The sequence below is a fragment of the Cnephaeus nilssonii genome (assembly GCF_951640355.1).
Source record: "Cnephaeus nilssonii genome assembly, chromosome: 21".
Lineage (NCBI taxonomy): Eukaryota > Metazoa > Chordata > Mammalia > Chiroptera > Vespertilionidae > Cnephaeus > Cnephaeus nilssonii.
In genome coordinates, this window is record NC_137092.1 from 22,983,130 (window position 1) to 23,008,349 (window position 25,220).

The window sequence follows — 25,220 nt, forward strand, 5'->3', positions numbered from 1 at the left end:
ATGTGTCCTTTTTCCCCCATTGAGCTCTCCCCAGCTACCCCAACCCCCCAGCACATGCCCTCACCCCCCCTAGTGTCTGTGTCAATTGGTTATGTTTATATGCATGCATACAAGTCCTTTGGTTGATCTCTTACCACCCCCCACCCCCAACGCTCTTCTGCCTTCCCTCTGAAGTTTCACAGTCTGTTTGATGCTTCTCTAATATTTATCAATTTTAAGCATTCTCTTTTATGTAGCATTATTTTTAAAGGGAAGTGTAGAGCCAGGGTTGTAAAAAATTTTATCCACAGAGTCTTAAAGGTAAGAATGCCGTCTCTTTCATGAATAATCCAAAATATCTTAGTTGAAGAAAGCAGTTTGCAAAACAGTATGTATGGATGATAAAATTATATTTTTGTGAAATTAACACCAAAACATTACATACACGTAGAAAAACGTTTGGGAAGATATAATTCTAAGTGAAATATTAATAGTGCCTCTTTGTTATTGTTTAGCTGTGAGTGATCTTTATCTTTCTTGTCCTCTTCGCCTGTCCTTTTTTTTCTGCAGTGAGTGTACATTACTCTTATACTCAGAAAAAAACAAAACTTAAAAAAACCCAGTAGCTTAGTTATGAGTTGCTGTGTTAACGAACATATTGTGACTTTCATTTGCAGGAGGGATTTGACAGAACCTACATGGATGCAGCCTGATAGATTGAGCCCACGTGTCCATCATTCTCAACCACAGCCTCTTGTTGGAACAGCTGGAAATTTACTCTCCCATCTCTTGAGTCTAGAGCATGCAGGATTTTTGCATAAGGATTTGGAATCTATTTTACCAACCAGGAAGAACCATAATATTGCTTCAGGGCCATTAACTTTCACACCTCAACCGTATCTGACCTCACCAGCTGCTCATCAAGATGCCTTGTTAAAACCTAGTGCCAGCCAATATAAGAGTAAACTAGATCGTATTGAAGCCCTGAAAGCAACAGCTGCTTCTTTGTCCAGCAGGATTGAAAATGAAGCCAAGAAATTAGCTGGGGCTAACATTAATTATGGGTCAGTGTGGAACACTGAGTATGATGTGCAACAAACACCCCAAGAAGATGGACCTTGGACAAAGGTTATAAGTCCACCTGTGAAAGAGGATACTGAAGATGTTTTCACTGCCAGAATTCAAAAGATGCTGGGAACCTGTGTATCTCATGCAACTTTTGATGATGAGCTTCCTGGTGTAGGCAACCTTAGTGAATTTAAAAAGCTTCCTGAGATGATAAGACCTCATAGTGCCATATCAAGCTTCAGAATGAGATCCCCTGGTCCCAAACCAGAAGGGCTTCTGGCACAGTTGTGTAAGAAGCAGACTGACTCTTCTAGCTCTGATCTGCAGCCTTGTTCTCAATACAAAGCCAAAACGTCTCTTGGTTCCAGCACAGACTCAGTCAGTGAAGGGCCTCTTCTTAGTGAGGGGAGTCTCTCTGAAGAAGAGGGAGGCCGAGATGGACGGCCCTCTTTGAAGATAGCAGAGATATTAAAGGAAAAGGAATTTTGTGCTGGAGAAAGAAATGCTTATGAACCCATCAAACAGTTTCAGAAGGAAGCTGAAAAATTCTTACCACTTTTGGGTCACATAGGTGGTACACAAAGCAAAGAACCATGGGAAGAATTGGCAAAGGGAAGTCCACGTAGTGTCATTAATATTTTTACAAAATCATATCAGTCATATGGAAAAGGTGAGAAAAATAAGTAAGCTTTGTAATATTTGTATATTATCTTAATTATTTCATAATTCTATAAAGATAATACTTAAGTACAAATTTTCATTGTTAATAATGAGGGTAATGGAAACATTGTCTATATCAAAATTATCTGCCAGCTTCAATTAGAGTATAGTAATTTAATCTTTAAATTTTTATTTTTATTTTTTAATGTCATAAAACAATCGTTGATTGGTAATTATAGAAATTTTGGTCTAATTTAGAGAAATTCATAGATGATGTTCAAGCTTGGTATGTATACTAGGTTTTCTGTGACCATAGATATATAATTTATATAGTAAGTATATTTCTTAATACAGTGACTTGTGGATTATTGGGAATATAGTGGTCAGGAATTAAGAGGGGCAACTATAGTAACATTTCTGATAATGAAAACAAATCTATTTCTGTTCGTCAAAACTAATTTTAAAAACAGACTTTGAAGAGTAATGTAGCTCCATAGTTGGTTCCTGAAACAGTAACCTCTAAAGGTACCTGCTTGGCCTGAGATTCTGCAACACAATTTTTCTATAATGGACTTAGTTCCTTCAAGCCCTTTCTTTGTTCTTACTGCCATAGGTGGATTCAACCATCTTATGTTTAAACTAAGAATTTCAGGTTGGAGAGTGAGGCTGAGCTTTAAGTCAGCTATTGATACTGTGGTCTTTTAATTTCCATTCCACACAGTGAACAATTTATTTGACAAATGGAGTGATTTCATCTGTTCATCTTTTGCTTAATTGGGTATCACATTGGGTTTTCCCTGAATTCATATTTAGCTACTTTGTTATGATCTTGTGTAGACTTATATTGGCTATTGATCTCTTTGGTTTAACACAGTGGTCGGCAAACTCATTAGTCAACAGAGCCAAATATCAACAGTACAACGATTGAAATTTCTTTTGAGAGCCAAATTTTTTAAACTTAAACTTCTTCTAATGCCACTTCTTCAAAATAGACTCGCCCAGGTCGTGGTATTTTGTGGAAGAGCCACACTCAAGGGGCCAAAGAGCCGCATGTGGCTTGTGAGCCGCAGTTTGCCGACCACGGGTTTAACACATTTCTGTAGATGGTAATTTTTAAGTTTGTTGGATTTTAAAGTTCTTTTGAAGAAAGCAAAGTGTTTTTAAATCAACATCCTTATTTTGTTAAATAAGAAATTTGGGTTTGTTCTTAATCCTTTTATTAGATTTTCATTAAGATTTTATAGTTATACTGAAATATTTACAGTTGAAATAATATGTTATCTTGGATTTGGTTCAAAGTAATCTGTAAGAGGAATGAGAGACGGGGAGAATAGGAAGTTTAATTGAAACTAGATTGATCTTGTATTGATAATTGTTAAAGTTGGGTGATGGATACTTTGGTTTCATTATGCTAGTCTCTACTTTCATGTATGCTTGAAAAGTAATAAGAAGTTAAAAATGTATTGTTAGATATAAAGATAAATTGGAAAAAAACACTAATAAAAGCAAACAAAAATATCCTTAAATCTATGTTGTTAATCCCCATGTGTGGAATGTTTTGCTTGTGGTATTTTTATCTTTGTTTTAAAACACATTTCAATTATTATTTTTGACAGGGTTTGAAGACAGGTTCGAAAGAGGAGCATCAACATCACAGCCCTTGAATGCCAGCACAACTCCTCTAAGCAGTGTTTCATATGAAGATGATTTTGTCTCCTCTCCAGGGAGTGGGACTTTGACAGAAAAAAAATCAGCTCTTGAACCTAAGTAAGAATATGTTGACAATGTGGAATGAAATCTGAAAATTGAGAGAAACTTACAAATGAGAACTGTAGTCTGAATATTAGGCAGATTTTGCTTGCTTAAAGATACATTTTGAGGTTGCATAGCACTGGTTTTTAAGAACACAGGTTCTGGATTCAGACTTCCTGGTTTTAAGTCCTGGTTCTCCTGATTATTAGTCGTTTGTCTTTGGGTATATTACTAACCTCCCCGTGCCTCAGTTTTCCTCCCTGTGAAATGGGAAAGAATAACAGTACTAGTCTCATGGAATGTTATGAATATTCAGTTAAATACAGAGTACTTAGAACAGGGCCTGGCACATAGTAAGCAGAATATAGGTTGTTAAATCAGTCTGTGAGTAGAGGATCGTATTGGGGAACTAGTCCACGTTATACTAATGTAAGAAGATTAAGAAATGGTTTTCTGTGATAGAACTGAGGATAACCAGATAGATCCTTGACTTCATGATCCAAAGTAATCAGTAAATTTCTTTTACAATTGGGATAACATCTAAAATTTTGCAAAGCATTGAAAAATAACTATTATTAGTATTTATTGATCACTTAATGTGCAAGGCACTGAGAGGACTGAGGGGCCTTTACCTGTATTAGCTCATTCTTATTATAGCCTGATATGATTAGAATTATATTACCACTAGAGGCACGAAATTTGTGCACGGGGGGGGGGTCCCCTCAGCCCAGCCTGCACCCTCTCCAATCCGGGACCCCTTGGGGAACCCCCTGGGATCAGGCCTAAACTGGCAGTCGGACATCCCTCACAATCCTGGACTGCTGGCTCCTAATCGCTCACCTGCCTGCCTGCCTGGTTGCCACTAACTGCCCGCCCCCCGACCCCCTGCCGGCCTGATTGCCCCTCACTGCCTCTGCATGCTGGCCTGATTGCCCCTAACTGCCCCCCCCATGCCGGCCTGGTCGCTCCTAATTGACCCCGCTGCTGGCCAGGTTGCCCCCAACTGCCCCCGCCCTGCTGGCCTGGTCGCCCTGAACTGCCCCTCCGCCAGCCTGGTTGCCCCCAACTGCCCCCCACCCTGCCGGCCTAGTTGCCCCTCATTGCCCCCCCTGACAGCCTAATTGCCCTCAGTTGCCCTCCCTGCTGGCCTGGTTGCCCCTAACTGCTCCTGCCCCTGTTGGCCTGGTCACCTCTTACAGCGCCCCCTGCTGGCCTGGTTGCCCCCAATTGCCCCCCTCTGCTGGCCTGGTTGCCCCTAACTGCCCCCCCTGCTGGCCTGGTCGCCCCACGCAGCCTGCTTGTTCAGTCATTTGGTCGTCCCTCACTAACCCCCCTGCCGGCCTGGTCGCCCCACGCAGCCTGCTTGTTCAGTCATTTGGTCGTCCCTCACTAACCCCCCTGCCGGCCTGGTCGCCCCATGCAGCCTGCTTGTTCAGTCATTTGGTCGTCCCTCACTAACCCCCCTGCCGGCCTGGTCGCCCCACGCAGCCTGCTTGTTCAGTCATTTGGTCGTCCCTCACTAACCCCCCTGCCGGCCTGGTCGTAGGCAGCCATCTTGTGAGTGCATGAGGGTTAATTTGCATATTACCTCTTTATTATATAGGATTCCTACTTCAGGAAGTGAAGCACTAAGTTACTTGTACAAAGTCATACAGCAAGTGAATCAGACTTTTCCTAATTTTCTTACTGTATAAAGTACTCTGTAATTACTTACATTCAATATAATTTTCTTGAAAAATAACAAATTATAATTTACACAAAATTATTGGATGATCTTTTAAAAATAGTTATATCTAGTTGGACTAACAAAAATAAGTATTAAAATTATATCAGGAAAAATGTAGTTTTAAATTTTGAGCTCTTAAGAAAAGATTAAATTTTAAAATAAAAACTTGTAAGGATTTAATTGTGACATTTAATATTACCAATTAATATGATTTATTACATTTTATTTTTAGGTTGAAGTAGGACATACTAAATTATTGTTCCCTGTAAGATTGTCAAAAGGAAAATAATGGGTGAAAAAGGAAAATAATGATCATATATTAAATTATAAATCTGAATAGAAATTGAGGCTGCAGTTTCTAGTATCCAATATATTTTTTCTCTTGTGTCTAAATTGTCCATTTTTATTGGTTTCACTTTAATAAACAACTCCCTGATATTTTTCTCAGTAATAAATTGAGCCATAGGAAAGAACCCTGGTTTATGGTAGAACAAAAAAGAAAAGTGGAAGGCATCTTTGAGTATAATTATATTCTCCTTGTGATCAAATAGATTTAAAATATCTGTACATTAGCTGCATTTTAATACTTGTTATTTCTTTTTTTAACCACTGTTATTCTTTGACAGTATTGGTGGTAGCATTTTGGGCACTAAAGAGGACCATTCTAGCAGGAAGTCAGCCTATGATCTTTCCTCTGTGGATGTTACTTCCCAGCATTCATCAGGGACCCAGTCTGCTGCATCTTCTTGTTCATCTACTTCTTCTAAAGGAAGAAAAGGAAAAAAGGAAAAGATAGAATGTAAGTGGAATTCTACATGGTGACTTTTTCTCTTACCAATGATTTTGTGGTAGTGATCTAAAGTTATTTTATTGCATAAGCAGTTAGGTGAATTTCTTTATGATAATGTAATTAGCTTTCATATTATTGTCGTAATACCTTTTGATATATGACAGTATAAATCTTTTGCTTAATACAAAAGGAATACATTTGCAATGATAAAAATTTAAGGATTGTAGATACACCATCATACAAAAAACATAAATTCCCATTGAGCCCTCTGCTCAGAGATAACTACTATTAATACTTGATGCCTATTTTTTCAATCCTATGTAATAAAACCCTGATATGCAAATCGACCAAACAGCAGAACGACTGGTCGCTATTACGTGCACTGCTCCCCGAGAGGGAGGTGGCCGGTGGTGGTGATCGGGGGTGGGGCCGGCCAGCGAGCAGCAACAGGTCGCCAGACAAGGTGGGTGCCAGTGGGGGCCCCTCAATTGCCCTACCTGCTGGTCATCCCACAGATGGCCCTGATTGCTGGCCAGGCCTAGGGTCCCTACCCTATATATTGGGAACAGTCTCTTAGATTTAAAAGTTAAAACCTGGCAAGGCTACTCTAACACTGAAAACACAGGATGATGCAGTGATGATATGCATGGATTCTGGCTTGCACATTCTGTGGTCAGCCCTGATTCTGACACTTATAACTATGTGACAAAGCCAGTTACTTAACTTTTCTCTGCTTTAGTTTTTCCACCCATAAGATGGGGAAAATGGTACTACTGCCTCAGAAGGATCATGTTATGTACTACTTTTTATAATCAGGGCAAAAAAATGTAGCTGCCCATACAAAAGCAAGATGCCTTTCACCTGTATGAAAAGTATGGTCACTGGTGCATGCAGCGTCCCAGACTGTGAGAAGGATGTCCGACTGCCGGTTTAGACCTGACATCCTCCGAGGGGTCCTGGATTGCGAGAGGATGCAGGCCGGGCTGAGAGGACCCCCCCACCCCTGTGCACGAATTTTGTTCACCAGGCCTCTACTATATACATAAGAACACATACTGCCCCCTAGCCAGTGGATTCAGTTGGTTAGAGCGTCATCCCGTACACCAAGAGGTTGCAGGTTTGATTCCCTGTCAGGCCACATACCTAGGATGCAGATTTGATCCCTGGTCAGGGTGTGTACAGGGGACAACCATCTATGTTTCTCTCTTACATTGATGTTTCTCTCTCTCTCCCTTCCTCTCTCTCTACAAAAGTCAATGAGGAACATATCCTTGGGTGAGCATGAAAACAAAACAAAACAAACAAAAAAACATACACATCTTTGTTTTAAAAAGAAATAAAATCATGTTTTGCAGCTGCTTTAAAAAAGACTTTATAGTATGTCATGTACATCTCTGAGTGTCATTATATATAACTAGAGGCCTGGTGCACCCTCTCGTAATCCAGGACCCCTCGGGGGATGTTGGACTGCTGGTTTCGGGCCGATCCCCACAGGCTAGCTGAGGGACCTCACCGGTGCATGAAACCGTGTACTCAGCTGGTTTGGCCTGATCCCTGCAAGCCAGGCCAAGAAACCCTGGGCCTCTAGTATGCATATAAGACTTTTGGTTAATCTCTTTCCACCCTCTCCCTCCCCCGCTTCCCTCTAAGATTCATCAGTCTGTTCCATGTTTCCATGCCTATGGGTTGAGCATCTGCCCCCTGGTGGTCAGTGTGCATCATAGCGAACGGTCAGACATTTAGCATATTAGCCTTTTATATATATATAGATATTCAAATTTTCTTAACTGAAAAATAAAGACGATAGCAATAGATGTTTCATATGTAGCTGGCCCTTGGGGCACTCTTTATATTTTGAGTGATTGAAAAGAATACCCTTCAGTCCCTTCCATTCTTCTCTTGGCTATGTTGCCATAGAGGTGAGAAGATAGAGTAAATAGGCAGAGGCCTCTTAAACTCACAGGATGACCTTTAGGGAATGATTTTCTTCCAAATTGTTTTTTTCTAAATGTAAAAATTTGTTCATTGAGTTAAAAAAAAGGGGGGGGGGGAGGGGAGAAAGCTGTAAATATAGACAACTATTTAAAAATTAAAAATTACCTACAGCTAACCAATGTTAACTTTCATTTTAGATTTTATTTTATTGTGCTAAAATATATATAATGTAAACTTTATCATTTTAACTGTTTCAAGTCAGCAGTTCAGTCCATTAAGCACATTCACATTGTTGTGTAACTATCACCACTATCCATTTCTAGACCTTTTTCATCTTTCCAAACTAAATCTCTGTACCCATCCTAATATATAAAAACCCAGGGTCCATAACGACCGACCGAAGGCTCAACCGAACACTGGAAGTCACTGACTGCTGAGGGGGCTGTGGATCAGGCCTGGAGAGAGGCCCGAAGAGAGAGGCAGGGTCTGATCCGCAGCCTCCGTGGCAGCTGTTGATCAGCCATTGCCTCTCTCTTTCTCTCCGGGCCTCTATGGGGCTGCTGATCAGCCCCGCCTCTTTGATCAAGCCTGGAGATAGGCCTGGAGACACTGACTGGCATAGAAACCGACCAATCAGAACCAAATCTGGGTGAACTGTGAGGAGCCAATGGCTGCCTAGGAGGCAGAGCTTTTGACGCTGACTGGCATAGAAACTGACCAGTCAGAACCAAATCTGGGTGAACTGTGAGGAGCCAATGGCTGCCTAGGAGGCGGAGCTTTTGAAGCTGACTGGCATAGAAACTGACCAATCAGAACCAAATTGGCTGGCAGGGGAGGGCACTTGGGGGCAACCAGGCTGGCAGGGGAGGGCAGTTGGGGGCAAGATCAGGCTAGCAGGGGAGGGCAGTTGGGGGCAAGATCAGGCCGGCAGGGGAGGGCAGTTAGGGGTGATCAGGCAGGCAGAGGCAGTTGGGGGGCGAGATCAGGCTGGCAGGGGAGGGCAGTTAGGAGCAGTCAGGCAGACAGGCAGAGGCAGTTAGAGGCGATCAGGCAGGCAGGCAGGTGAGCAGTTAGGAGCCAGCAGTCCCAGATTGCGAGAGGGATGTCCAACTGCCAGTTGAGGGGATTAGGCCTAAACTGGCAGTCAGACATCCCCCAAGGGGTCCCTGATTGGAGAGGGTGCAGGCTGGGCTGAGGGAATCCCCCCCCCTCACCTGTGCATGAATTTCGTGCACCGGGCCACTAGTTAAACAATAATTCTCCATTCCTCTCTTCTTCCAGCCCCTGCTAACCATTGTTTTCTATCTCTCTGAATTTGGCTACTCTAGGTACTTCATTTAAATGGCATCATAACAATATTTATCCTCTTGTGTCTGGCTTATTTAATTTAGTGTAATGCCCTCAAGTTTCATCAGTATTGTATCACGTGTCAGAATGTCCTTTTTTTAAAAAAAAAATAGGTTTATTGATTTCAGAGAGGAAGGGAGAGGGAGAGAGAGATAGAAACATCAATGATGAGAGAGAATCCTTGATGGGCTGCCTCCTACACGCCCCCTACTGGGGATTGAGCCTGCAACCTGGGCAGGTGTTGTTGACCAGAATCGAACCTGTGGACCCTTCAGTCCACAGGCCGATGCTTTATCCACTGAGCCAAACCAGCTGGGGCTATAAATGTATCTTTATGTGTTAGTCTGGTTCTTTCCTTTAAGGGAATATCCTAGAACAGTGATGGGCAACCTTTTGAGCTTGGTGTGTCAAACTTCGCCAAAAAACTGAGCATAACTTGGATAGTGTGTCACTTTGAGGAAAAAACATTATTTCGCAAATGTTTCATCCTCAGGAGCAGCAAATGTTTCATCAGAAATGGCTACGCATGTCAGTGCTGACACGCGTGTCATAGGTTCGCCATCACTGTCCTAGAAGTTAATTAATGGGGCAAACAGTATGCCATGTTTAAAATTTGGATACATTTTGCCAAATAACTCTTCAGAAAGCAGTGTCATTTTATACTTCCAATATGAGAGTGCTAGCAGAAATTATTTCTTAATCATCAACCTAGTCATAACTCTCTTGCAGATTGGAAGCATTCTGAAAGTCTTTAGTAGAAACATTAGACATCATTTTATCAGCACTTCCCAGAGTCTATCTTTTCTTGTGAAAAACTTATTCAGTGGGAGAGGCTGTTTCACAGCTGTTCTGAGGCTTATGAAAGAACTACATGGTTCTGTAAATTTGGGGAAATACTTTTAAGAGTGAAACAGGCCTCTTACCTACCAATTCATCAACACTTCTAATATGCTAATACGCATTATTTACTTTAGGAAGAAGGTGAGGCCATGTAGTATGAAGTACTATCCAAATTTATTTGACCACAGACTCATTTCTTCAACTAGCATGTTATGACATTAGAAGTCATATTGAACACATTTTGTGAAATGCTGATCTTGCTCAATTCTTTTATTTTGCAATTGTATGCTTTGTTTACATTAATGTCTCACTTAAGGTTAGTTATTGGCAAAGCCTGAATTCTGACTTCTGAATCTCAAATTTTTTACTATAATATACTGTACAACTTAAAATACCATGATATATTATTGAATAGGAGTATAAGCAATATGATTCATTATAGGTTTTTAAAATTTATAATGTAAAATATGATGACATGTAGTATAGGTAGTGTTTTGTGGCTTTCAGATTCCCAATCCCCTCTAACAGTGCCTTAGAAATACTCTGTATTTTACTTTCCACAGCATGATTTTAAACTTTCTTCTTTATCCCCAAGTTATAAAATCAGTGTAATTTTTGTTGTGTGTACTCCATCTGGTGGTGAAAAGGAGTGTCTACATGCTCTGTACAAAAAGCTCCTTCCCAGTGAAGTTGAAAGTATAGTTAGTAGATTAAAGTAGCAGTCATCATTCCATACTAAACTCTGTACCCATTAAACAATGACTTCCCATTCTTCCTTCCCTTACCCTAGTAGCCACCATTCTACTTTTTTGAGGAAAATATTTCTTTTTCTTTAATGTTTATATTGATTTCAGAGAGAAGTAGGGAGAAAGGGATAGAAACATCAATGATGAGAGAGAATCATTGATTGGCTGCCTCCTGCATGTCCTCCCCCACCCCCCACCGGGGATCAAGCCCGCAATCCAGGCATGAGCCCTGACTGGGAATTGAACTGTGACCTCCTGGTTGAACTTAACCGCTGGGCACCATTCTTTCTGTCTCTATGAATTTGACTAGGACATTTAACCATTGTTAAGTGCACACATAGTTGAGTAGAAATAAGTAAACTTATTTATTGTACAGGTATTACCATTACGCATCTCCACAACTGTTTCATCATCCCAAACTGAAACTCTTCACTTATTAAGTAATAACGCTTATACTCCCAGGCCCCCCCTTCCCTGACCCCTGGTAACAGCTGTTCTACTTAGTGTCTCTATGAATTTGCCTATTCTATGTACCTATATAAGTGTATAATCATAGAATATTTGTCCTTTTCTGGCTGGCTTATTTTACTAAGTGTAATGTCTTCTACGTTCATGCATGTTGTAGCATGTCAGAATGTTCTTCCTTTTTAAGGCCAAATAATATTTCATTGTATGTATATACCACTTTTTAGTGTTTGTTATACATTCATCAAAGTGTTGAAGGACACTTGGGTTGCTTTTACCTTTTGGCTGTTGTGAATAATGCTGCTATGAACATGGGTGTACAGTATAATTTTTTTTTTTTACTTTTCCATTTTCTTTTAATTGTTAACCATATGTCTGTATTTTAAAAAATTGTTTAGTTGCCATTAAAATGCAGTTCCTTGTTCTGCTTTTTTTTTTAATGTAACAAATATTTTCCCATGCTGCTATTGAGACATATCATCAAGGTGAATAATGCACTAGATGTAGAGTCATAAGGCTTGGGTTTATGTCCTATTTCTGCTATTGACCATGTATCCTTAAGCAAGTAGCCTCATAGATCTCTAGTTATCTCATCATTAAATGAGCATATGCTACCCACTTCATAAGATGATTAAAGGCAATCAGGTAATATATATGGAGTGCATTTTAAGTTAAAAAGTGCTATTTAAATGTTTACTATTATCTATGTAATTTAGACAACTCTTCTGTTGCAAATGTAGAGTAAACTTTAAAAAATTATATAAAGTTGTTCATGGAATATTGTGCATAATTTTTGTTTGTTGGTATCATAATCTCATTAAGATACTCCTATAGGTGAAATCATTCTGAGTCAGAGAATCTGAACAGTTTTATGAATTTGGCTACATAGTTCTTGTCCTCGAGTTTTTCAAAAGGATTGTGTAGTCCAGTTGGCAGTTGATAACATTTTTGGCAGCTTTTGGTTTTATCCTTGAAAGACTTCTTTTTGTTTATTTTTTCATAGGCATAGAATAGTACTATATACTTACCTTTTTTAATCATTTGATTTAAGAACCATTTATTTTTAATAGCAAATAGGGGATGTTAATGGAAGAAACTTCACTTTCCTAAAGTGAAAACAGAAGGGTGAACTTTATTTTAGACTAGAGGCCCAGTGCATGAAATTCATGCACGGCTGGAGCCTCCCTTCCCCCCGGCCAACTGCCGCTGCCACCAGCCAGGATGGGGCTGGCCTGGGGGAGGGGCTGCAGGAGGTTGGCTCCACCTCCTGGTCAAACTCCCAGTGGAGGGGACAATTTGCATATTAGGCTTTTATTATATAGGATATGAAAAACATTTTAAAAATAAGTCCACTTTTAAATATTCTGTTCTGTACTTATTATTTTACTGAAATCTGGGTATCTATCAATTACCATTCAGTCTCTTCTATTGAGCATCAGCTTTAAAAGAAATTTACTTTATAGGGCTGGATTCACTCACTGGAAATGTTCAGAGCTCACTTCTTGATGAGGAAAAAGTGCACTCTGGCTCAGAACGTGACTCTCATCAAGAGAAGAAATTTGAGACCAGTAGCAAACTCTCTGTCAAGGATTATGAGCAGACTCTTGACACAGATAGCACTTTGGAGGATCTTTCTGGGCATTCTGTGAGGTAAAGTAATGTATATTTTATACTGTAATTCATTTTAATTAAAGTTACAATATTATTGATGTTCAGTGAATCCATTTAATGAATTTCTGTATTTTATGAATAGATACTGTAGCTTTGTTCATAGCTCTAGTTTTTATATATATTTTAGAGTGTGGACAACTTTCATGTAAACTATTAACAACCTCTCTCCCTCAGGAATTCTCTGCCTCTAGCACAACCCACCTTTCTATTCTAAATGCCATTGCCATAGTTATTTTCTTGGTTTAACCCTTTGACCAAGCAGCTACTTTCCTTGGGGTACTTTGGTAGCTCACAGTTACCCCACACATCAATTCTAAGAACTTAACTTTATCCGAAGTGTTTTCACTAAGCTACCACAAACTCTCTCATTTCCTTTATCTATACCTTTTGCTTCTCAACTGTTCTCTTTTACTCTTATAACACAACTGCGTAGCAATCTTTTGATCTCATTGTTTATTTTTTTCTCGAACTTTTCTCTCCTGCTCAACTTAGATGACTCAAGCAGATTTTGAAATATCATTTTTATATTGATTATGGAGTTTGCATACTCTTTTTTCCCCCCTTTTGGGTTAAAAGGAGTAACAAAAGAGTAGTTTTTGTCATTTCTTAATTTTTAGTACAAAATGATTTTTTTATCTTTCAGAGACATATGTTAAGACATTTTTATAAGGCTTGATCTTACCTTTTCTATGTGGCTGTAATTTTTTGCTATTATATTAGAGGATTTTGTTTCATACTACAATAATGATTCATGGTGCATTTACATTGTAGAGGAAAGAGTTAAGTGGCAGTTTAATCAAGAGACTCCTTTTGGGCAGGGTCTGTCCCTAGTTTTGTTCACCACTGTAAATATGAAAACAAGAGGAATGCTCAGAGTACATTCAGCATAGTGACTATGTTGAATGAATAAATGTCTGAATCACAGCTTTTTAAAACTGATGTTAATAAAGAAAGTAATGCGTGCTATTCTTACAAATTGGTTAGCTGGTTCCTGAAATAGTTTTCCCTTCTCTAATGTATTTTTTGAAACAAATCTTCTAGTGTCTCCTCAGACAAGGGAAGGTCTCAGAAAACTCCAACTTCTCCCCTGTCTCCAAGTTCCCAGAAACTGCTGCCGTTTGACCTTCCAGGAACTTCATTAGAAAGATCTAAGTCCTCAGTTATAATGCCTCCAACTGTAGCAGGATTCAAGCCTAGTGCAGCTTTTCCTGATATGAACATGGCTGCCAGCAGAGCAACTACAGAGATGATGACTTCAACACCAGGCAAGTTGACCCGTGCAGTTGTAATTTTAAAAATAAGGTTACTTATTTTGGGGAAAATTTGTTTCAGTTGAATTATAGGGAAATGGTTTTACAAATGGATGTGATTACTTTTTGAAGTTTTAAACAGAAACTGTACAGGAAAATAAATATTAAGAAGCATCAGAGATTCAATAGTGGTGATTTTTCCCATCTTGCCAGCATTAGCAAAAACACTGAAAAATGTATGCCATGTATGTACTCCCTAAGTGTTTATAGGTATATATGTATGTACATACCCATGCATGTGCATACTCCCCCCGCCCTCCCGCGCAACCCGCCCACACACACAAGAAGTAACTATTAAAAGACACTGTACTCCTAAGTCACTGTTTTTGGCTCTGAAAATTAGAAATGAATTTTAGAAATTTGAGATGCAATTTAATTTCATGTATAATTTCACATTTGGCAATTGTTATGCCCTCCAGGTTCTAAACGTTTTTCTCCTGCTGGCCTCCAGCATCGTATGGCAGCTGAACTGAGCTACTTGAGTGCCATTGAGGAGTCAGTGCGCCAACTGTCAGATGTAGAAAGAGTTAGAGGCATTTCACTTGCTCAGCAAGAAAGTGTGTCTCTGGCTCAGATCATAAAGGTATTTGTGGGGTTTTCTTCTTTAGCTTTCTTTGTGTGTCCCTCCCCCCTTTTCTTTGTTATTTAAAATAATATTAAAAAAATAATAATCTTAATGGTGAATTAAAAAAACATAGTAGGTGGTCACTAAGTATTTTGATAAGTGGTTGTTGTGTTGAGAAAATAGCCCTGGGTTTAATGTAGTCACTGAGTTGTAATAGTTTAGTATCTTAGAATTAATAGTTGATCACTTCTTTATCTTGAAGGCACAGCAGCAACGCCATGAAAGAGACTTGGCCCTTTTGAAATTAAAGGCTGAACAAGAGACTCTGGAGTGTCAGAGACAGTTAGAAGAAACCCGAAACAAAGCAGCTCAGGTACCTTATTTTGCAGCAAAGTTATTAAACCTAAATTTGTATCTTTGAAATCACTTTAGTATTTTTTAAATTATGTAGGAGTAAAAAAGAAAAGATGTAAAATATGTCATATGGGTTAATTTCATGTCATTTGATTCTTGTCGCAACCCTGTGAAATTAAGTAGTGAGGATGTAGCCCCAATTTAATAAGTGGAAACTGAGGTAGCTACATGGTAGTTACTTATCTACAGTCACATCATCTCACAACCAGTGGAGTTAAGACTTAAACTCCAGCAGTGATTTTTAAGACTTCCGATTTTAAACCCATTGTTCTTTTTGTTTGTTTTTTTGGAAAGGCATTTAATCCATAAAACAAATTTACAAATTCTGTAACATGACAGAAGTTTTCTTTTTACCCTCTTTTATTTAAAGGTACATGCGGAGTCATTACAGCAGGTGGTTAAATCACAACGGGATGTAACTGAAGTCCTACAGGAAGCAACTTGTAAAATAGCTGCTCAGCAAACAGAGACTGCTCGCCTTACCACAGACGCAGCACGCCAAATCTGCGAGGTGAGAGCCACTGAGAACACTTTTCTTCTTAGTTCTTTTTAGTCAGTCTGAATAACTTTGGCCTTTTATTGCAGTGTCTTGTACATTTGAACTTATAAAGGCAGAAAAAAAAGATGAACTCTAAATTTCTGCCCTTGAGTAAGCTTTTTAAAAAGATATTAATTTGCCCTGACCAGTTTGGCTCCGTGGATAGAGCGTCGGCCTGAGGACTCAAGGGTCCCAGGTTCGATTCCGGTCAAGGGCATGTACCATGGTTGCGGGCACATACCGGTAGGGAGTGTGCAGGAGGCAGCTGATCGATGTTTCTCTCTCTCATCGATGTTTCTAACTCTCTATCCCTCTCCCTCTCTGTAAAAAATCAATAAAAATATATTTTAAAAAAATAAAAAGATATTAATTTTATTGATAAATAATTTACATGTACCCATTTTAAGTATACAGTTTGATGACTTGACAAATATCTAGATACCTGTATCTGTATATTTCTACAGCTTATCTTTCCATCCCTATCCACACTACTATAATCAGTATTTCCAACACTCTAAAAAGTTCTCCCATGCCCCTTTGCAGTCAGTCCCCAACCTCAGTCCAGGGAGCCACTGGTCTGCTTTGAAGATGTTTCATTTTCACCCAGGGTTGTTAGTGTCTTTTATAGTATTGTTAGTGCCAAGGACAAAGCTAGAAATAGTTTCACTACTGTCTCTATATAGGATATCATAACCAATAGATATAGTTTCAGTTTATTTAAGCAGTTATCATTTAGGATTGCTTTGAAATGATTGTTATTAATAAGCCATGAACCTACTATATGTTGGATATTGTGGAATTGTGCAAAGAAGTGTAAAGTAACATCTCTTTTCTCAGGGAAATTTTAGACAACATTAACAAAGATTTCAAAAACACTTCAGGTCATCAAGACAGTGGTTGAAAAATACAAAATGAATAACACGCAGCAATGGCACTAGTGGCTAAGAGTAGGGAAAACGTACTCACGTTGTTGCTCAGAAAAGACTCAGACAGGAAGCAGTAATTGAATTGATTCTTGAAGGAAGATTTAATTTTTGATTTACTATGGCTCATTATATGACTTAAATGTTTTCTGTCTAATTTGTAGATTGTTATAGCTGGGTGAAACCTTAGAAATCATGTTGTATTCATCTCTCTATTTTTATAAGGAAGCTGTTGAGACTTAAAAAGTCTAAACGACTTGCCCATAATATTTACCTGTTACTGCAGAATTTGCTCTCTCTCAATCCAGTGATCTTCCCAAGACACTCTGCTCCCTCTCAGTTCATCTACTTTTGCCTTGTGTGTTCATATTTAGATGGCAGAGTTGACTCGAACTCATATATCAGATGCCATTACTGCTTCAGGAGCTCCCCTAGCAACGCTGTATGACCACCAGCGGATACATGCTCCAGACTTCATGAAGCAACTGAGGACCAGAGCTGAAACAGATAGGTTAATATTCAGTCATTCTGCAAATATGTAATGAGTATCTACTGAGTTCCAGGCACTCTTGTGGGTGCTGGGAATACAGTTTTGGGAATACAGTCTAGAGGATAGGTAGATGTTAATCAAATAGTCACTTAAGGAATGATCACTGTAAACTAAGGTAAGTGTTATGAAAGAAAGGACAGTTGTCTCTGAGATACGTAACAAAGGAATTTGAATAGCCTGTGAGTATAAGAAGATCAGAGAAAGTTTTCCTGAAGAAGTAAAGCTTATGGTAAGATACAGTGGATGAAAAGGAGTTGGTGTTGTAAAGGAGGTAAAGAATATACAGGTCAATACATGTAAAGGTAGGAAGAGAAAAGGAAGGAAGACCAATGGCATTGGAGGCAGAGAGCAAAGGGGAGAATGGTAGATGATGCAGAGATCAGATCATGGTAGGGCCTTGCAGACCGTAGGATTTTGTTTATTCTAGAGCAGTGAAAAGTCATAAGAGAGTGTTTTAGGCAGGGATGGGTAATGTGATCATGTTTTGTGTGTGCCTTCTTTCTTTTACATCACATTTTGACTGTCTCTAATTCATAGATTTTAAGACTAGTCACATTCATTGATACTTGGGGTGATTTGTGCTTATTTCTCATAATAGAAAAGAAAAAACTCTTTTCTTAAAAAATCCTCACCTGAGGAGTGATATTTTTTTTCTATTGACTTTTAGAGAGAGTGAAAAGGAGAGAGTAGGGAAAGAGAGAGAGAGAAAGAGAGGAAAAGAGAAAGAGAGAGAGAGAGAGAGAAAGAGAAAGAGAGACATCGATGAGAGAGACAAATCTATTGGTTTCCTCCCACTCACACCTGATGGGGTGGGAATTGAACCTGCAACCCAGGTACGTGCCCTTGACCGGGAATCAAACCCACAACCCTCTGGTGTGCAGGCCGACACCAGCCACTGAGCCACACCAGCCAGGGCATTAGATACTCTTTAGTGTGTTATACAACCTTTTCATAAATGAATGCCTTCAAATACTTTGTTTCATAATTCCTGTTCATTCAAGATTTTATCTAATAATATTGAGCAGTATTAACCCTTTGCACTCGCTTGCTTTTTTCTCGATTCCTTTATTCTACTCGGGATTTAATTTTTTAAATACCCCAGATTTTACAAAGTGCGGCAGTAGAATAAAAAACTGGAGTTTCTTTTTATACAAACTTATTTATTTGGATTTTTTTATATTTCAAATTATTGATACATTCAATAACCGTCACACTCGACATCCGAGTGCAAAAGGTTAAAATCTTAGTCCTATTAGAGACTTTAAATGTTGAACCAGTTTTGTTTTGTTTTTGTAGGAAAAGTCAATCTGTTTCACTCTCTCACAATAATGAAGGAACCCCTGACTCAAAGCATCAGAAGTATTCTTCATATGATAGTTATTCTGAGTCTTCAAGATACAAGAATCACGATAGAAGGTGAAAAGAGGGTTTTGTTTTAATGTTTGTGAGTTTATTTGAACCAGACTATCAACAATTGCCAGGAGATAAAGTCTCAATGCAGTGAGATAATGTATCAGAGAATGGCAGTTCGCTCCATATTTTATACATTCTGAAAAGCGTTTGATGTAGTAAAGTATGATAAGTAGCTGACAATTGTTTTTTTTTTTTACTTCTCGATTTCATTTCTTTAAATGAAAGTTTTATCTTCCCCATTTAATTTGCTGATTTGTAAAACAGTTGTTTCATGTAACAATATAGCTGCCATTCCTTGAGAACCTATATTATATAAGCACTGTATAAATTTGCTTTTTTATACTTTACCTTTCATCCAGGTTACCCTAATGTTAACATTTTACTTATATTTGCTTTAGCAAGTAGAACTTTCAAAGAAGCGATAGAGGTCAACACCATCTAAGGTTGCAGATATTCTATTGGATGTGGCAATTAGAGTTTAGGTAAAGTTTGGAAGAGTAGTTCCAGTAGAGTAGTTGGGGTTGAAGCAGAGTGTGGTAAATCGTGATATTGATGAAAAGTAGGAGGTGGAAGCCAAGTAGAAGCCTCTTTTCAGTAGCTTGGGTCTTTGTTTTTAATATTGTTGTTGTTTTTTAATTGATTTCACAGAGGAAAGCAGAGGGAGAGATAGAAATAAACATCAACAAGAGAGAGAGAGAGAATGATTGATCAGCTGCCTCCTGCACTCCCCACACTGGGGATCAAGCCTGCAACCCTGGCATGTGCCTGACCGGGATTCATACTGTGACTTCCTGGTTCATAGGTTGACGCTCAATCACTGAGCCACGCAGGCTAGGCCAGTAGCTTGGTTTTTAAAATGAAAGGAAATACGGGTGTGAGAGCCTTAGAATAGTGGTTGCCCAGTGTGACTAGTTAAACGTGAAACTTTCCTCTCTCCTACTCATCTTTTCTAAAAGTTTCTTCTCGGGCTTATGTCTACTTACTATTTTTATGCTTTATATTACATCTTTTATCATTTTGTATCTTGATCATAACCTCCATTTCCTTAGCCAAATAATTTTACTTTGAAGTTATCCTTATTTTGTTGCCTTTTTTATTTGTTTGTTTGTTTCTATAATATTCATAAACAGAAGTAGTAGTGGTAGCAGCCGTCAAGAAAGTCCTTCAGTTCCATCTTCTAAGGAAAATGAGAAGAAACTTCACGGTGGAAAGACGGAGAGTTCTATTGATGAACAGGTTCAGACTGCTGCAGATGATTCTCTGCAAAGTGACAGTGTACCATCTCTTCCTGATGAGAAAGGTAACTTCCTTGCACATATATGTGTAATTACTTGATTTGGGAGGCTTCCAGAACCCTTTAAGATATTTTTATACATTTTATAATGAAAGTAATATCTAGATGTAGCTGTCTATAATTATGACAGCCTTAGCTGATTAAATCAGGTCTTGGTACCTAGAAGTGAGGTGCTGCCATAGCAAATACTAGAAATGTGGTCATGCCTTTAGAATTGTCTAATGAGTAGAGGTTAGAAGTTTTGAGGTACATGCTAGAAAAAGCCTACATTGCCTTGCAGACCTATTGGTAGGAATATGGACATTAAAGGTGATTCTGATGAGCCCAGCTGGTGTGGCTCAGTGGCTGAGTGTAAACCTATGAACCAGGAGGTCACGGTTCGATTCCCAGTCAGGGCACATGCCCAGGTTGCGGGTTTGATCCCCAGTAGGGGGCATGCAGGAGGTAGTCTATCAATGATTCTCATCATTGATGTTGCTATCTCTCTCCCTCTCTCTTCCTCTCTGAAATCAATAAAAATTAATTTTTTAAAAGAAGAAATAAAAAGGAAGTTAAAGTGATGAATTTGGGTATTTAGCTGAGGAAATTTCTAAACCAAGTGTTGAAGTCATGGCCTGGTTTCTCCTTATTGCTTAGAGTAAAGTGTGAGAAGAAAGATAAATTGAAGGAATTGTTAAGCAAAAAAGAACCAGAACTTGAAGATTTGGAAAACTCTCAGCCTATCCATATTGTAAAAAATGAGAAAACATGTTCTGGAGAGAACACCAAGGGTGTGACTTGACAATCACCCCATAAAGAGATTACCCCTGGATTTAATCAGCCATCTCAACAGAAGCCAGGACTATATGCCAGCAGAGACACTGCTAATTTGGATTGAAGGGCAAGAGAAGGGATGCAATTTAGGAAGACTTTCAAATTCTGGGGTTCCCCTGGATAAGACAGTAGAGCTACCCAGCTGTGAACATGCCTTATCCTTCAAGAAAATAGAAGAGTAATCCTGAGGTTGATTTATATATCAGCAGGGTAGCCCCTGCCACCACAGGCTCAGAGCACGAAGGCCCAAGTATAAGGCTGTCCACTCATTGGTTTCAGAGGGTGGGGCCACCTCCTTGGTTTCATTGTCCAGGCTGCCCCTGCTCAGGGCCTCGGGAGCAAAGCCTATGCCAGTGGCCGAGTGGGTGCAGCTACCACTCAGGGATGAGGGGGCAAGGCCATTCTGGTGGGTGTGGAAAGCATGACTGCCACCTCTGCGGGCTTGATGGGCAAAGCATCGAGCCAAGGGTGATTATTTTTGAGCCTTAAAATCTAATGGAATTTGCCTTGCTAGATTTTGGATTTGCTGGAGACCTACTACCCCTTTCTTCTTTTGATTTTTCCCTTTTGGAATAGGACTGACTGTCTATTCTACACTTATCCCACCATTGTGTTTTGAAGCATATAACTTGCCTTGCTTCACAGGTTTGTAGCTAGAAAGAAATTTTGCCTTGGGAAACCTTGAGTTTTACCCATATCTAATTAGATGACATTTAGATGGGACTTTGAATGTGTAGTTGATGCTGGAATGGGTTTGGAGGCCCTTGGGATGGGGTGAATGTATTTTGCAAGCAAGAAGGAATGAATTTTGGGGAGCCAGAAGATGGAATGTTAGTGACTGAATTCTCTGCAAAATTTCTAAAAGGACTCCTAAAGTTCAACAACCCAATTAAAAAATGAATAGTCACTTCATTGGAGAAAATATACAAATGTCAACTAGACATAGGAAAGGTATTTAATATCATGTGTCATTAGGAAAATGAAAATTCAATCACAACAAGATACTACAACATACCTGTTAGAATGGCTAAAATCCAAAAAACTGACAACAAATGTGTGGCAAGAATGCAGAGCAACAGGAGTTTGCTTGCATTCATTGCTGATGGGAGTACAGAATGCTACTTTGGAGACAGTATTTTATAAGGACTCAGCAATCATGTGCCTAGGTATTTACCCAAGTGACTTAAAAACATATGTCTACACAAAAACCTATCACTAATGTCCATAACACTGTTGTTCTTATTTGCTAAAAACTGGAAGCTACAAGATGTTTTATGAGGGGAATGGTTAGACTGGTAAATCTATACAATGGAATATTAGTCAGTGATTAAAAGGGAGAAGCTATTGCTTCATGCAACAACATGGTTGCATTTTAAGTGAATTTTAGTAAGTGAAAGAAGCAAGCCCCAAAGATTACATATTGTATGATTTCATTTGTATGAAATTCTGGAAAAGGCAAAACTACAGGGATGGAAAACAGTGGTTCCCGGGTGTTAGGTGGAAGAAGAATGATTGACTACAAAGTGGATACATAGCACAGGAGAACTTTCAGTGTGAAACAACTGTTATGTAAGGTATTGCATGTTCATATAGTTGTATGCACTGTCTGGTGCTATGCATCTATCAAAACCTAGAATCGTACATCACAAAGAGTAAACTAAACATACACATCAGCCACACTAAACACCCCTCCTCCCTACCCCCTGTACCAGGATAGAATGTAGCCTATGACCATTTCTCAATTTTCTATAGGGTATTAGTTTTCTAATTGATTTATAGGAACTCTTTGTAAATTAAGTACATTACACTTTTACCATATTTCTTGTACTAATATTAGATATTTTAGAGTTCTTTACTTGTTTGTAAAATAAGTGAATTTTGTTTATTTCATGCTTACTGCTAGTGATTAGTTATATGAGTTTATTATATTATCTCATAAAGAGGCAGCAACTGCCACTAATTGAGTATCTACTGAAAACTGTTATAATGATAAAATCTACTGCTTCATATTCTTTTAGATTCAGCTTCTATTGCAACAGAATATTCCCTGAAATTTGATGAATCCATGACAGAAGATGAAATAGAAGAAAAATCATTTCGATCTTTACTGCCTTCTGAGAGTCATCGCAGATTTAATATGGAAAAGAGAAGAGGCCATCATGATGACTCTGATGAAGAAACTTCCCCAGAAAAGACTACACTGTCTTCTGCCAAGGTGGGTTTCAGTGTGCCCATAGAGATCCTTCATAAGTAGTTGGGAATGCGTTCTCTCAAAGTTGTGAAGATACATTTTGTACTTGAACTCAGTTGTTAGCTATCAAAATGATTTTCCTAAGATACCAATTTTATGTTAAATTTTTGTTATAAAATTAGGCTTTGCCTTCCTTACAAAGTAGAATACAACCTTATTCCTAAGGCCTTTGAGTGTCTGAGCCAGAGTTATCTCTTTAGCTTTTTTACTTGTTCCACTCTTAAAAAATTTAATTTCATTTAAAAATTTATATGTATGTCATTCTAAAATGTAAACCTTGTGGATAATAAAGACAAATTCTTACTATGTTTATATCCCTGGGGAGGTACAGGCCTTACAGTGGTTGTTTGTTAAAATTCAATGGCTGGTTTTGCTCAGTGGATAGAGCGTCGGCCTGTGAACTGAAGGGTCCCAGGTTTGATTCTAGTCAAGAGCACATGCCTGGGTTGTGTGCTCGATCCCCAGTGGGGGGCGTGCAGGAGACAGCCAATGAATGATTCTCCCTCGTCATTGATGTTTCTATCTCTCTTTCTCTTCCTCTCCCTTCCTCTCTGAAATCAATAAAAATATATTTTAAAAAAATTTAATGGCTGAATAAATTAGCAGATGAATGTTACTCCCTCTCGTGCCTTTTGTGAATAATGTTTTCTACATAGTTGTCAATATTTAAAAATAAAGTTTTTATTGATTTCAGAGAGGAAGAGAGAGGGAGAGAGAGAGATAGAAACATCAGTGATGAGAGAGAATCATTGATCAGCTGCCTCCTGCATGCCCCCTACTGGGGATTGAGCCTGCAATCCAGGCACATGCCCTGACTGGGAATTGAACTGTGACCTCCTGGTTCATAGGTTGACGCTCTATCACTGAGCCACACCAGCTGGGCTGTTGGCAACATTTTTAATTTATTTAAATTTATATAATATTTTATAAGTTCATGCCTCTTTTTTTTGCATACCTCCTTTAATGAAGTTAATTATGTTCCAAAAGGTTTAGATGATGATAAATTCAAAGTAAACTCTCTGTATTAGGAGCTGAGCATGCCATTCTCAGGAGGACAAGATAGCTTTTCTAAGTTTACTATGGAGATGGTTCGACAGTATATGAAAGAAGAGGAAATGAGGGCAGCTCACCAGTCTTCACTTCTGCGTCTCCGTGAAAAAGCCTTGAAGGAGAAAACTAAGGCTGAATTAGCCTGGCTAGAGCATCAGAAAAAGTAAGTTCTTTCAGTGAGCATAGTTTTCACTGTTTAATTTCTCTCATTAAAACCAAATGCTTTGTTTTTAAAGATGATTTTGTTCCTTCATTTAATTTGATTTGATCAACCCAGTTTCACAAGCTAGAAATATGGCCGCCATATTTGAATCATGTTGCTTTTAAGACCTTCTACTCATGTAACACTTTCTTTGCATTTCTCTTTTTTCACTTAACTGATTCTTACGTTGTTATTTTATACTTATTATATTTCCTTATTATATTGTAAATTTCTTAAAACTTTTTTCTCTTTAAAGAACACAATCTAGTTTGCATATATTGCCTGTGCAGTGAAATAATTGTTGGGATAGCAATTGCTGCATGCAGCAACTGTTTTCCCCATTTGAAAATGTTTAATTGGTTTAGAGACTTTAGTGGTTGAAATTATTGACATTAGAATAGAAATTTAATCTAATCTTTGTCTTGATGGGAAATATTTGCAGACATCTCCGAGACAAAGGAGAAGATGATAAAATGCCCCCACTTCGGAAGAAACAGCGTGGCTTGCTCTTAAAGTTGCAGCAAGAAAAGGTATGTTAGGAAAAAGACTACTGTAAGAGAACTTATCATAAGGCAAGTTAGATGTGGAATTTACTATTTTGCCTAATCTCTTTTTCTTATTGTGTTGAGATTTAATTGATATTCACTACTGTTTATGCCTATACTACTATAATTACAGGAGTTGCTTGTTAGTGTACTATATTTCTCCAAATTAGGATTGCGAGTCACTGGTGACTTAATACAATATAGCAGCAATTTTCAACCTGTGTGCTGCAAGAATTTTTAAAACATGTAATACCTGACTATTTATTGACCTCTTTCCTTTAGATTGCCAAATGAAAAAATGACAACAGCCAACACAATAGCCATCCAGTGTTCTTGAATCAAAATTATATACCTTTTTTTTTTGATAGATTGG

At 38.7% G+C, this 25,220-nt stretch overlaps 1 protein-coding gene across 2 annotated transcripts in view; it reads left to right on the plus strand.

The window, feature by feature from the left end:
• The window catches only part of CEP350 (centrosomal protein 350), a 119,862-nt gene that overhangs the window by 44,559 nt on the left and 50,083 nt on the right, over positions 1-25,220 (plus strand). For both annotated transcript variants that reach the window (XM_079761606.1, XM_079761607.1), the window contains exons 12-25: positions 657-1,717; positions 3,324-3,474; positions 5,812-5,984; positions 12,772-12,958; positions 14,021-14,244; positions 14,709-14,872; positions 15,117-15,227; positions 15,639-15,779; positions 17,104-17,240; positions 18,576-18,695; positions 19,823-19,992; positions 22,818-23,014; positions 24,079-24,263; positions 24,745-24,832. In XM_079761606.1, the coding sequence (XP_079617732.1) occupies positions 657-1,717; positions 3,324-3,474; positions 5,812-5,984; positions 12,772-12,958; positions 14,021-14,244; positions 14,709-14,872; positions 15,117-15,227; positions 15,639-15,779; positions 17,104-17,240; positions 18,576-18,695; positions 19,823-19,992; positions 22,818-23,014; positions 24,079-24,263; positions 24,745-24,832 (3,109 nt within the window). The remainder of the gene's footprint in view (positions 1-656; positions 1,718-3,323; positions 3,475-5,811; positions 5,985-12,771; positions 12,959-14,020; positions 14,245-14,708; positions 14,873-15,116; positions 15,228-15,638; positions 15,780-17,103; positions 17,241-18,575; positions 18,696-19,822; positions 19,993-22,817; positions 23,015-24,078; positions 24,264-24,744; positions 24,833-25,220) is intronic.